General features: G+C 44.3%; 1 protein-coding gene across 1 annotated transcript in view; it reads right to left on the bottom strand.

The window, feature by feature from the left end:
- Window positions 1-14,852, bottom strand: part of GALNT2 (polypeptide N-acetylgalactosaminyltransferase 2) — a gene marked incomplete in the record, with an annotated part of 519,141 nt that overhangs the window by 383,492 nt on the left and 120,797 nt on the right. The window contains 1 exon segment of the mRNA XM_053711154.1: window positions 12,402-12,467. Within this exon segment, the coding sequence (XP_053567129.1) occupies window positions 12,402-12,467 (66 nt within the window).

Genomic DNA, 14,852 nt, shown 5'->3' with positions numbered 1-14,852 from the left:
CGAAGAGTACGACCCTCCACTACTACTATTCCAAATCTTCCGACACTTCTCTGCCAACCTCCTGTGACGAAAAGGCAAAGAATGACTGGGGCATGAGGGGAGTGGGGGAGGTATTTAAGCCTTTGGCTGGGGTGTCTTTGCTGGGGCGAACCCTAATCTGAGGGCACCACAACCTGCAAAACTACTCCCCCAAAAACAGCTTCCGCAGAAGCAAAAACGTCAAATTTGAAAAACTTTGTAAAAGTGTGTAAGGAGGACCAGGTAGCCGCCTTACAAATTTGCTCCATAGAGGCCTCATTCTTGAAGTCCCAGGACGAAGCCACAGCTCTAGTTGAATGAGCAGTGATCCTCTGAGGAGGCTTATGTCCCGCTGTTTCATAAGCCAAGCGAATCAAGCTCCTCAACCAAAAAGACAAAGTAGCAGCAGAGGCCCTTTGCCCCTTGCGCTTCCCAGAATACATCACAAAAAGATATGTAGACTGTCTGAAATCCTTTGTAGCCTGAAGATAGAACTTCAAGGCACGAACCACATCCAGGTTATGAAGTAACCTCTCCTTTGAAGAAGAAGGGTTAGGACACAAAGAAGGAACAACTATTTCCTGCTTAATGTTACGGTTAGACACCAACTTGGGGAGAAACCTTAACCCAGTGCGATGTACAGCCTTATGCACATGAAACACCAGATAAGGAGGATCACATTGCTAGTTCAGATACTCTGCGTGCCGATGCAATAGCCAACAGGAAGAGAATCTTCCAGGACAGAATCTTAATGTCTATGGAATGCATAGGCTCAAACGGAACACTCTGCAAAACCTTAAGGACTAAGTTCAAGTTCCAAGGCAGCGCCGACTGTCTAAAGACAGGCCTGATTCTAGACAGAGCCTGAACAAAAGATTGAATGTCAGGGAGCTCAGCGAGTCTCTTATGCAACAAAACTGATAATGCCGAAATCTGTCCCTTTATGGAACTAGAGGCAAGACCCTTCTCCAAACCATCTTGGAGAAAGGAAAGAATCCTGGATACCTTCGCCTTATGCCAAGGATATCCATGCTTTTCACACCAGTAAGTCCTCCACACCTTATGATAGATGCGACGAGTGACTGGCTTTCTTGCCTGAATTAGATTATCAATCATACACACACAGAAAAGCCTCTCGTGGCTAAGACTAGGCATTCAATCTCCATGCAGTCAGCATCAGAGAATCTAGATTTTGATGCTGAAAGGGACCTTGTGACAGCAGATCCCTGCGACAGGGTAATCTCGACGGCAGAGAGGATGACTTCTTCACCAGATCCGCAAACCACGTCCTCCGCGGTCACGAAGGAGCAATTAGAATGGCCGAGGCCTGCTCCGGTTTGATGCGTGCCACTAAGCGAGGTAGAAGTGGTAACTGAGGAAAAACAGAATTTATGCTTACCTGATAAATTACTTTCTTCAACGGTGTGTCCGGTCCACGGCGTCATCCATAACTTGTGGGAACCAATACCAAAGCTTTAGGACACAGATGAAGGGAGGGAGCCAATCAGGTTACCTAAACGGAAGGCACCACGGCTTGCAAAACCTTTCTCCCAAAAATAGCCTCCGAAGAAGCAAAAGTATCAAATTTGTAGAATTTGGCAAAAGTGTGCAGGGAAGACCAAATCGCTGCCTTACATATCTGATCAACAGAAGCCTCGTTCTTGAAGGCCCAGTGGAAACCACAGCCCTAGTAGAGTGAGCTGTGATTCGTTCGGGAGGCTGCCGTCCGGCAGTCTCGTAAGCCAATCGGATGATGCTTTTCAGCCAAAAGGAAAGAGGTAGCAGTAGCTTATTGACCTCTCCTCTTGCCAGAATAAACAACAAACAGAGAAGACGTTTGTCTGAAAACCTTTGTTGTTTCTAAATAGAACTTTAAAGCACGTACTACATACTTCTTTGAAACTGGATTCGGACACAAAGAAGGCACAACTATTTCCTGGTTAATATTTTTGTTGGAAACAACCTTTGGAAGGAAACCAGGTTTAGTACGCAAAACAACCTTATCTGAATGGAACACCAGATAGGGCGGAATACACTGCAGAGCAGATAACTCAGAAACTCTTCTAGCAGAAGAAATAGCAACCAAAAACAGAACTTTCCAAGATAACATCTTGATATCTATGGAATGTAGAGGTTCAAACGGAACCCCTTGAAGAACTGAAAGAACTAAATTCAGACTCCAGGGAGGAGTCAAAGGTCTGTAAACAGGCTTGATCCTGACCAAAGCCTGAACAAAAGCTTGAACATCTGGCACAGCTGCCAGTCGTTTGTGTAATAAGACAGATAAAGCAGAAATCTGTCCTTTTAGAGAACTCGCTGATAATCCTTTATCCAAACCTTCTTGGAGAAAGGAAAGGATCCTAGGAACTTTAATCTTACTCCATGAGAATCCCTTGGATTCACACCAACAGATATATTTTTTCCATATTTTATGGTAAATTTTTCTAGTTACAGGTTTTCTGGCTTGAACCAGAGTATCTATCACAGAATCCGAAAACCCACGCTTAGATAAAATCAAGCGTTCAATTTGGATGTTCGAATGGACCCTGTACTAGAAGATCCTGTCTCAAAGGTAGCTTCCATGGTGGAGCCGATGACATATTCACCAGGTCTGCATACCAAGTCCTGCGTGGCCACGCAGGAGCTATCAAAATCACAGAGGCCCTCTCCTGTTTGATCCTGGCTACCAGCCTGGGAATGAGAGGAAACGGTGGAAACACCTAAGCTAGGTTGAAGGTCCAAGGCGCTACTAATGTGTCCACTAGAGTCGCCTTGGGATCCCTGGATCTGGACCCGTAGCAAGGAACCTTGAAGTTCTGACGAGACGCCATTAGATCCATGTCTGGAATGCCCCATAATTGGGTCAACTGGGCAAATATCTCCGGGTGGAGTTCCCACTCCCCCGGATGGAATGTCTGACGACTCAGATAATCCGCCTCCCAGTTTTCCACTCCTGGGATGTGGATCGCAGACAGGTGGCAGGAGTGATCCTCCGCCCATTTTATGATTTTGGTCACATCTCTCATCGCCAGGGAACTCCTTGTTCCCCCCTGATGGTTGATGTAAACAACAGTCGTCATGTTGTCTGATTGGAATCTTATGAATCTGGCCTTTGCTAGTTGAGGCCATGCCCTGAGAGTATTGAATATCGCTCTCAGTTCCAGAATGTTTATCGGGAGAAGAGACTCTTCCCGAGACCATAGACCCTGAGCTTTCAGGGAGTCCCAGACCGCGCCCCAGTCCACTAGACTGGCATCGGTCGTGACAATGGCAAGTCTGTAAAGTCCCCATTCCACTGTTTCAGCATGCACAGTTGTAATGGTCTTAGATGAATTCGCGCAGAAGGAACTATGTCCATTGCTGTAACCATCAACCCTACTACTTCCATGCACTGAGCTATGGAAGGACGTGGAACAGAGTGAAGAACTTGACAAGCGTTTAGAAGTTTTGACTTTCTGACATCTGTCAGGAAAATCTTCATTTCTAAAGAATCTATTATTGTCCCCAAGAAAGGAACTCTTGTCGACGGAGACAGGGAACTTTTTTCTATGTTCACCTTCCACCCGTGAGATCTGAGAAAGGCCAGAACGATGTCTGTGTGAGCCTTTGCCTTTGACAGAGACGACGCCTGTATCAGAATGTCGTCCAAATAAGGTGCCACTGCAATGCCCCTTGGTATTAGAACCGCTAGAAGGGACCCGAGTACATTTGTGAAAATCCTTGGAGCAGTGGCTAGCCCGAATGGGAGAGCCACAAACTGGTAATGTTTGTCCAGAAAGGCGAACCTTAGGAACTGATGATGATCTTTGTGGATAGGAATATGTAGATACGCATCCTTTAGATCCACGGTAGTCATAAATTGAGCCTCCTGGATTGTAGGTAAGATTGTTCGAATAGTTTCCATTTTGAACGATGGCACTCTTAGAAATTTGTTTAGAATCTTTAAATCCAGAATTGGTCTGAAGATTCCCTCTTTTTTGGGAACTACAAACAGATTTGAGTAAAACCCCAGTCCTTGTTCCACAGTTGGAACTGGGTGTATCACTCCCATTTTTAACAGGTCTTCTACACAATGTAAGAATGCCTGTCTCTATTTGTTTTTAAGATAATTGAGACATGTGGAACCTTCCCCTTGGGGGTAGTTCCTTGAATTCCAGAAGATAACCCTGAGAAACTATTTCTAGTGCCCAGGGATCCTGAACATCTCTTGCCCAAGCCTGAGCAAAGAGAGAGAGTCTGCTCCCTACTAGATCCAGTCCCGGATCAGGGGCTACTCCTTCATGCTGTTTTGGTATCAGCAGCAGGCTTCTTGGCCTGCTTACCCTTGTTCCAGCCTTGCATCGGTTTCCAAGCTGGTTTGGTTTGTGAAGAATTGCCCTCTTGTCTAGAGGCTGCAGAGTTGGAGGCCGGTCCGTTCCTGAAATTGCGAAAGGAACGAAAATTAGACTTATTCTTGGCCTTGAAAGGCCTATCTTGTGGGAGGGCATGGCCCTTACCCCCAGTGATGTCTGAGATAATCTCTTTCAATTCTGGCCCAAAAAGGGTTTTGCCCTTGAAAGGGATATTAAGCAATTTTGTCTTGGAAGATACATCCGCTGACCAAGACTTTAGCCAGAGCGCTCTGCGCGCCACAATTGCAAACCCTGAATTTTTCGCCGCTAATCTAGCTAACTGCAAAGCGGCATCTAAAATAAAGGAATTAGCTAACTTAAGTGCGTGAATTCTGTCCATAACTTCCTCATACGGAGTCTCTCTACTGAGCGACTTTTCTAGTTCCTCGAACCAGAACCACGCTGCTGTAGTGACAGGAATAATGCACGAAATAGGTTGCAGGAGGTAACCTTGCTGTACAAAAATCTTTTTAAGCAAACCCTCCAATTTTTTATCCATAGGATCTTTGAAAGCACAATTATCCTCGATAGGAATAGTAGTGCGCTTGGCTAGTGTAGAATCTGCCCCCTCGACCTTAGGGACTGTCTGCCATAAGTCCTTTCTGGGGTCGCCCATAGGAAATAATTTCTTAAATATAGGAGGGGGGACAAAGGGTATACCAGGCTTTTCCCACTCCTTATTCACTATGTCCGCCACCCGCTTGGGTATAGGAAAAGCGTCGGGGTGCACCGGAACTCCATCTTGCACAATTTTTCTGGAATGACCAGGTTGTCACAATCATCCAGAGTAGATAGCACCTCCTTAAGCAGTGCGCGGAGATGCTCTAATTTAAATTTAAATGTCACAACATCAGGTTCTGCCTGCTGAGAAATTCTACCTGAATCAGAAATTTCCCCATCTGACAAAACCTCCCTCATGGCCACTTCAGATTGGTGTGAGGGTATGACAGAGTAATTATCATCAGCGCCCTCCTGCTCTACAGTGTTTAAAACAGAGCAATCGCGCTTTCTCTGATATGCAGGCATTTTGGATAAAATATTTGCTATGGAGTTATCCATTACTGCCATCAATTGTTGCATAGTAACAAGCATTGGCGCGCTAGAAGTACTAGGGGTCGCCTGCGCGGGCATAACTGGTATAGACACAGAAGGAGATGATGTAGAACTATGTCTACTCCCTTCATCTGATGAATCATCTTGGGCAACATTACTATCTGTGGCAGTACTGTCCTTACTTTGTTTGGACGCTATGGCACAATTATCACACAATCTTGAAGGGGGAGACACATTGGCTTCCATACATACAGAACATAGTCTATCTGAAGGCACAGACATGTTAAACAGGCTTAAACTTGTCAATAAAGTACAAAAACTGTTTTAAAATAAAAACGTTACTGTCTCTTTAAATTTTAAACAGGGCAAACTTTTTTACTGAATATGTGAAAAACTATGAAGGAATTGTTCAATCTTAATTTTCACCACAGTGTCTTAAAGCACTCAAAGCATTGCACCCCAAATTTCAGACCTTTAACCCTTAAAATGACAAAACCGGAGCCGTTTATAGTTTTAACCCCTCTACAGTCCCAGCTACAGCCTTTGCTGCGACTTTACCAAACCCAGGGGGGTATACGATACCAAATGAAGCCTTCTAGGGACCTTTTCAACTACTTCCAGACCCATAAACATGCAGCTGCATGTCCTGTTCTCAAAAGTAACTGCGTAGTAATGGTGCGAAAATGAGGCTCTGCCTACTACAAAGAAGGCCCTTCCTGACTGGGAAGGTGTCTAAGCCAGTGCCTGCCGTGAAAATAACTTCCCCAAAGTTATAAAGTGTGAATTTTAACCTCAAGCTATATAAAATGCCCAAATAAAGCAATCGATCTAGCCCATAAAAGTGTCTACCAGTTTTATAGCCCATATTAAGCCCTTTATTCTGTTTGAGACTAAGAAAATGGCTTACCGGTCCCCATGAGGGGAAATGACAGCCTTCCAGCATTACACAGTCTTGTTAGAAATATGGCTAGTCATACCTTAAGCAGAGAAGTCTGCTAACTGTTTCCCCCAACTGAAGTTATCTCATCTCAACAGTCCTATGTGGAAACAGCAAACGATTTTAGTTACTGCTGCTAAAATCATATTCCTCTCACAAACAGAACTCTTCATCCTTTTCTGTTTCAGAGTAAATAGTACATACCAGCACTATTTTAAAATAACAAACTCTTGATAGTAGAATAAAAAACTACAACTAAACACCACATACTCTTCACCATCTCCGTGGGGATGTTGCCTGTGCAACGGCAAAGAGAATGACTGGGGTGGACGGAGCCTAGGAGGGACTATATGGACAGCTTTTGCTGTGCTCTTTGCCATTTCCTGTTGGGGAGGAGAATATTCCCACAAGTTATGGATGACGCTGTGGACCGGACACACCAATGTTGGAGAAAATGTAAGCTAGGCTGAATCCCCAAGGAACCACTAAGGCATTTATCAGCTCTGCCTGGGCATCCCTGGACCTCGACCCGTATCGAGGTAGTTTGCAATTGAGTCTGGACACCATGAGATCTATCTCTGGCGTTCCCCATCTGTGACAAATCTCCGCAAACACTTCAGGGTGACCATTCCCCGGGATGGAAGGACTGACTGCTGAGAAAGTAAAATTTCCAGTTGCAGACACCTGGAATGTGAATCGCTGAGAGCGAGCAGTTTTGGGACTCCACCCACTCCAGAATCCGAGACACCTCCCTCATCGCAAGGGAGCTCCTCGTACCCCCCTGATGGTTGATGTAAGCCACCAAGGTAATGTTGTCGGTCTGGAATTTAATGACATGACCGACCCCAGAGAAGGCCAAGCCTTCAGAGCATTGTAAATTGCTCATAGTTCTAGGATCCTGGCACCCCAAACAGCTCCCCATCCTGACAGTATGGCGTCCGTGGTCACAATCTCCCAGAACTGTCTCAAGAAGGATGTCCCCATGGACAGTTGCTCTGGACGAATCCACCAAAAGAGGGAGTTCCGAGTCCGAGCATCCAGGGAGAACAGCTGTAATAGATCTTAATGATCGCCGTTCCACTGTCTCAACATGCACAATTGTAGAGATCTGAGGTGGAACCTGGCGAATGGGATGACATCTATGCTTGACACCATGAGACCTATTACCTCTATACATTGAGCCACCGATGGGCTTGAGGAGGACTGAAGGGCAAGACAGGTGGACGCAAGTTTCCTGCACCGCTGATCTGTGAGAAATATCTTTATAGACAGAGAGTCTATTATCGTGCCCAGGAACCACACCCTGTTGCTGGGAACCAGGGAACTCTTTCCTGAGTTGATCTTCCAACCGTGAGATTGGAGCAGAAGAAGAAGAGCCCTCGAATGATCCTCTGCGAGGCTGAACGACGGCGCCTGAACCAGTATGTCGTCCAGGTAAGGCGCCACTGCAATGCCCCTGGATCTGGCCAGACTCTTGGGGCCGTCACCAGACCAAAAAGAAGGGCCACAAACTGGAAGTTTTGGTCCAGAGATGCGAATCTTAGGAACCTGAAGTGGTCCCTGTGGATTGGCACATGAAGGGAAGCGTCATCAAATCTATAGTCGTCATGAACTGTCCCTTTTGAACCAGGGGCAGAATAGATCTGATCGTTTCCATTTTTAACGAGGGAACACTCAAACTTGTTTAAACACTTTAGGTCCAGAATCGGGCAGAATGTGCCCTCCTTCTTTGGAACCACAAAAAGGTTGGATAGTACCCTAGACCCCTTTCTGCTAGCGGTACTGGTACGATAGGCCTTTCTAGAGTGTGTAAGATCTCGCCTCTCTCGGGGTTCTCTCTTCTTTGGTTTTGAAGACCGGTTTGAATGGAGGAATCTGCCCTCAGGCGGATGGGATTTAAACCCTATCCTGTAACCCTGGAAGACCACTTCTAGAACCCAAGGGTCCTGAACGTCCTGCAACCATGCGTCTGAGAATAGAGATAATCTGCCTCCTACGTGATCCGGAGATCGGTTGGGGGCCGCCCCTTCATGCCGATCTCGTCTTGGCTGACTTCTTGCTCTGCTTAGACTTGTTCCAAGATTAAGCCAGCTTCCAAGATCCTTTGGATTGGTCCGCTTTTGCAGCAGGTTGCTGGCGCTGGGCCTTGTCCGCACAAAAGGGACGAAAACTAGATCCTTTAGGCTTAGCCTTCTTATCTTGCAGTAGGAAAGCTCCTTTGCCTCTGGTAACCATGGATATAATCGAATCCAATCCTGGACCGAATAGGATCTTTTCTTGAAAAGGCAAGGACAACAGCCTCGCCTTAGAGGTCATGTCCACAGACCAAGATTTTAGCCACTGAGCCCTGTGCGCTAAAACAGAAAAACCTGACACCTTAGCATTCAGGCGAATAATTTGCATATTGGCATCACAGATAAAAGAATTGGCGATCTTCAGCGCCTTAATCTTCTCCTGTATCTCGTCGATGGATGTCTCCCCCTCAACCATTTCACACAGGAATTCACACCAATATGTCGCAGCTCCAGCGACCGCCGCAACGGTCGCTGCTGAAAAACAAACCCAGTGTGCTGAAACATCTTTCTCAACATGTTTTCCAGCTTTTTATCCATGGGTTCCTTAAACGACGAACTATCCTCGAGGGGAATAGTCGTCCACTTCACGAGCGTAGAGAAAGCACCATCCACCTTAGGGATGGTGCCCCACAGCTCAAGCTGAGAGTCCGGAACGAGGAACAGTTTTTTAAAGGAAGAAGAAGGGGAAAAGGAAGAACCTAATCGCTCCCATTCGTTCTTAATAATATTAGCCATCTTAACGGGAACCGGGAAAGACTGAGGTACTACCTGTCTTCGTATAGCTTGTCAAGCTTAGGAATCGCAGGTTCCTCCGGTATCTTAGGTTCCGGAACCACCAGAGTAGCAAGCACTTGACGTAGCAGAAAGTGCAAATTCTCCATCCTAAACCTATAACCAGGCTCCTCTGCCACCGGAGGATTAGATGACACGGACTCCGACCCAGAAGTGGCCTCCTCCGAAGAGTCAGAGTGGGCCTCGTTATCGTATAAAGCCTCTGGATCTCCCATTTGCGAAGACAAACCCTGGGCCAGGGCTCTATGATAAACCCTACGCTTGCGCTTAGCAGAACATGGTAAGGCATGGATTACTTTCGAAACCGCCGATTCCAGATGGTCCGCAAAGTCTGACGGCCAACGAATCTCTCCCAAAGGAGTAACGGTTGGAACCCGGGGCGCTGCATGTGCAATCAGAGATGAATTAAAGGAAAGGACCTCCCAAGGCGAAGAACCCTCAGAGGTGGACGGCTCAGTAGTACTAGACATCCGTTTACATTTAGATGTTGTAACTTTATCAAGGCATGTGGAACAAAGTTGAGCAGGCTGATCTACCAGAACCTCCTCACAATAAACACAGGAATGAGACTTTATGAAGGAAGGAGAGTCTTCCAACGCGTCAGAGTCCTTCATCGCTTGTGCGCTTGGTTAGACTAATTTTATTTATTAAAAAAGGAACCTTTATACCACCAATGGTCAGGGTCCTCATCACCTCCTAGGACCCGGACTACAGAAACCGCTACGTCTCCTGCGCCACAGATCAACGGGAAGGATAGATAGCCACACCCAGTCACATGGAATGCCTGGCAGGACCACCCCTGCACTAGGGAAAAACGCGCCAAAAAATGGCCGCGCAAAGTTTCCGCAAGTAACCTGAAAGTTCCACACATTGCCAGAGCCCCATCTCACACATAACAGAGCAATGACACAATAAACAATATCATGTATAAACCCCCTCCCCCTGTTCAATAACCCCCCCTTCCAGGAATATTAACCCTTGATTCTGTAAAGATAAAAAGGCGCCACACTGTGACAATGTCTTCTATGTTATCATTATCAATAACAAATGAAACTATCTTACCAGAATCTACGCCGTGGAACAGGAACATGGCCCTTCAAGTGTGACAGGTTAGTAGCCTCACTCCTGACATGGACTTGAGTGAAGAAAGCAGGCAGCTAAACTTGTCAACGCTGATTGCTTATGGAGCTGTTAATATGCGTTCGGATGATTTCGCAGAAAGACTCTCCCTGCATCTCCGTACTCTAACTTTCACCCAGGCTCTCACTGAGAGGCTAACAGGACTACTTAAAACTCCAGTCCCACTGCCAACAGTACTACCCTCCATAAGAGCAACTCCAAAACTCCTCTGCCATCCTCCTGTGACGGAAGGCAAAGAATGACTGGGGGGGATGCCTCCTCCTGGTGGCCAGGTTCTTAATTCCCAATAGTAATGAATGAAGCCGTGAACTCTCCTCCCCTTTAGATGGAAAGTGTGTCAAGAGTTATTCCCTTGGCTATGTTGTACCAGACTGAGTACCTATAAATAGCCTCTGAGCAGTGTGTGCGCTAAAGGTAAAGCACTTGCCTACAAAAACACCAGTCCATCGACTATGCAGATGCTGCAGTATCCAGAGGAGAGTCCATCCAATGCAGATAGAGGTATCGCAGAGGAAATCTTGTAAATACCAAAATCCCAGAGTAGAAGTCTGCAGTACAAGTCCCTGTGACATCTGAGGACAGAAATCACATAGGAAATACCTTTACTGCTTGTTTGAAAGTAAGAAAACAGGCAAATGCATCAAAAATGTGTCATGGCAGGAAGAACTACAACAGAACTATTCAATAGACACTCACAAACCAGCAGCAAAACAGCCAAACCAGTACTGAAACATATCAGCAAAGGTTTAGAAATAGGAGTATATTATAGATCCATAAAGGGAGGCAGAAGACACATGCCTGCGAACGATTACAGAGGGTTTATGAAAGATTTCCCATAAGGTGAAAGTATATAATCATAAACCATATCCCAAAAACATCCCTCTGACAAGCACTGTACTCTTAGGGGAAAAAGGGCCTCAACATAGACCCAACTGCTAATAAAAGTATATGTCCTGATGAGGCAAGCACTAATAAGCTGGCCAAGGGCATTTCTAAATGCTAAAACATAAAATTAACTAAAAAAAAACTTTAACCTATGTCAGAAAGGAATATTCTTATCCCTTTAAAAGGATAAAAATAAGCTATAATGCCTTATACTCCAACTATGTCCCTCATGACTAAGTAGGTACTGAAGAGGGGAACTGCAGGGTCCTAACCAGGAAACCCTAAATAAAATAAACAATCTTGCACATCTTCATTCTTCACCTACCTCCAGCAGAGGCAAAGACAAGACTGATTACTATAGAGGTCGGAGGATTTATATAGTGCTCTGAGGTTTGGAAATCTTTGCCTCCTCCTAGTGGCAGTAAAGGCAATTCCCAGGAGTAATGGATTGTGGACTCTTATCACCTATAGAAAAGAAAAATTAAACAAATGGATTAGCTTCTCTGTATCAGGTATCTAAAGGCAAAAAAAAAACCACTTATGTTACTGCCAGAGTTTGTTGTCAATTTGATCTGTTTTGTGTCAATTTTAAAAAGCTTGTTCATACTAATAGCTGATGGGCTACGAAGGTGAAAAGTAGTTACCGGTCAGCACATTCGTCCACTTACTTCAGGTTAATTATTTTTTTCCAGTAGATGAGCCCATCTTAGGCAATACAAACAATGTCAAAGATCTTTAACAAGTAACAGCATTCTATAACACAGGGGATTAGTGGATACATTTCACCAGGGGAAGGCTGTAAATCCCCAAGGAGCAGCAAAGTATAGACCAGGGGATTAGTGGATAAATTCACATGTCATCTGGGAGGCTTGCAACATTTCCTATCTGCCTGGCTGATAACTCCTAGTCCAACACTCTATCCAACAAGACAATGTAATGAGGAAATGGGTCTCAGATTGATTAAAATACCCCTCTCAACAGCAAGTAAAATAACCACTTCAGCATTCACCTCACTCCATTAAGGAGGCAAACAAATGGCTGATGATTCAGGGCAAGTGGAAAAGATTCTTCAAGTATATTGGGGTAAAAAAAAAAAAGGAACTAGCATACCTTCACGACGATCATTTCTAAGGACCCGGACTTTTTCTATCTTTCCCAGAAGAGCGCCATCATCCACTTAAAAAAAAAAAGAAAAGAAATGACAAAAAGGAAAGTAATAGCTTATGTACTGCAAATATAGGTATTAGTATTATTATCATCATCATTAGTTTCCAACACATTCCATAGCACTATAAACATAGGTATAATATGCGAAGGTAGCATTTGTAGGAGATAAATGGGTAGTATAAGTCCGTGCTAACAGTTGCACTGTTGTGAAAAACACTCTCAAAAAAGTGATAGATATTTTTGTAAATATAACAATTTCATAAATGCAATTTAAAAATAATTTCTTCATGTTTACAACAGTGACACCATAGTAGAGCAATTCATATTCTACTCTTCTTGCGGTAGGAAGAAATTTTCAGAAATAGTTGAGGATTTATCCTTCTAATTACACATACCCTCTTCTGATCTGATAATTAAAGTCACGTAAAAACAAAATTTATGCTTACCTGATAAATTATTTTCTTTCTTTCTTGGCCTCCTCACAATATAGGCAATTATTTGAGATGGAGATAGACACACAACCCTCTGAAGGGTTAATAGCAGTGTCCTCCATAGCAAGGTATTGAGTCTCTTCAAAAAAATAAGAAAAAACAGAGGGGCACCTCTAACCACCTAAGACTGGGGCACTCACTACCTCCCAGGGACCCAGACCGGAATAATAAACTCTCCGTGGTAAACTTTTGCGCTCTCCTCAACTCTGCTGAGAAGATCTGAGCCACAAAAACCGGCATGATCGCAACCGGTCACGCAGTGCATGAGATAGACACGCTCCCACTGAGTAAAAAAATGTGCAAAGTAATTAAAACTGTGCAACACAAAAAAATCTATCAGCATTCCGCTGCCTGAGGTAATCCCCCTTCTGAGCCATCAAGTGTGCTCTGTGTAAGGAGTTAAGCGGTACACAAGTTTCCCAACTGCTCCCATATCACCTCCCTCTCAAGGAGATATTTGCCCCAGATCCTTTATAGGGCATTAGAATGTCACACTGTGACTCAAGGTGTCCCATACATAATCATAGGGGACATATAACCCTACTAGGCACATTCCCCTAAAATAATAAAAAAAGGACTCACCCTACAGGATCCATGGTGTGGAGCAGATACAGTTTCTCATGGTGTGACAGTCTTACTGCGCATCCTGATAGGGACCTGAGTGAGAAGAATAAGCAGTGTAACTCATTAACATTGGTTATTCAGGGGCTGTTAGAGTGATTGTCTAGATCTATAACAGAGAACGTTCCCTGTATAGCTAGACACTAACTTTCATCACTACTCTCACTGAGAGATTTACATGATTACTTTAACGATACCCCAGTCCTCTATTGAAGGGAAAATACTCATTAAAGGACTATCCATATCTTCTGTACACTTTCTCTGCCATCCTCCTCTAGTGACAAAAGGCAAAGAATTGACTGGTGGGATAGGGAAAGTGGGAATGATATTTATAGCTTTTGGCTGGGGTGTCTTTGCCTCCTCCTGGTGGCGAGGTGTTGATATTCCCAACAGTAAGGAATTAAGTTGTGGACTCTTCATGCCTTTGGAAAGAAAACAAGTTTTAAGCAGACACAATCCCAATACTCTAGACATTACAATGGAAATAGGCATAGAAAGAACAGCTCATATTAATTTAATAATTATGAAAGAGACTCCCAGAATTGGTGTAGGGGGGACTCTATAAATCACAATTATCCCAACAATTGCAATAATATGAATACAAATAAAAACAAAAATAGACATATCAATGGTCAACCAAAAAAGGGACAGAATAGACATTATACTTTACCTAAGAACAAACCAACTAAAATAGACAGACAGTATCGTCATATAAAAGAGAGAACAGGGAGGAACCTGCAAGATCAAAATATTTCTAAGAACAACATGAAAGTTATAGTAGTACCTACCTTGAATATAATTGAATAGTAAGAGGAAAAGAGAAACATAAATTATGCTTAACTGATAATTGCATTTCCTTCTGTATGAGGAGAGCCCATGGCATAATTCCTTACTGTTGGGAAATACTGAACCTGGCCACCAGGAGGAGGCAAAGACACCCCAGCCAAAGGCTTAAATACTCCCCCTACTTCCCTCATATCCCAGTCATTTTGCCAAGGGAACAAGGAACAGTAGGAGAAATATCAGGGTATAAATAGTGCCAGAAGAGAAAACCTAATTTTGGTCTGCCCATTGGAGTATACGGGCTCAAACATTCTTAAAGGCTCAAGAGAAAGCCACTGCTCTAGTGGAATGAGCCATAATCCTCTGAGGAGGTATAACACCCGCTGACTCGTAAGCTAAGCGTCTAACACTCCTCAACCAAAAATATAAGGAAGTTGAAGAAGCATTCAGACCCATACGCTTCCCAGAGTAGATAAAAAAACAAGGAAGGAAGAAGTTT

The sequence above is a fragment of the Bombina bombina genome, chromosome 4 (assembly GCF_027579735.1).
Source record: "Bombina bombina isolate aBomBom1 chromosome 4, aBomBom1.pri, whole genome shotgun sequence".
Taxonomy (NCBI): Eukaryota; Metazoa; Chordata; class Amphibia; order Anura; family Bombinatoridae; genus Bombina; species Bombina bombina.
This window is presented reverse-complemented; position numbering and strand designations above follow the sequence as displayed.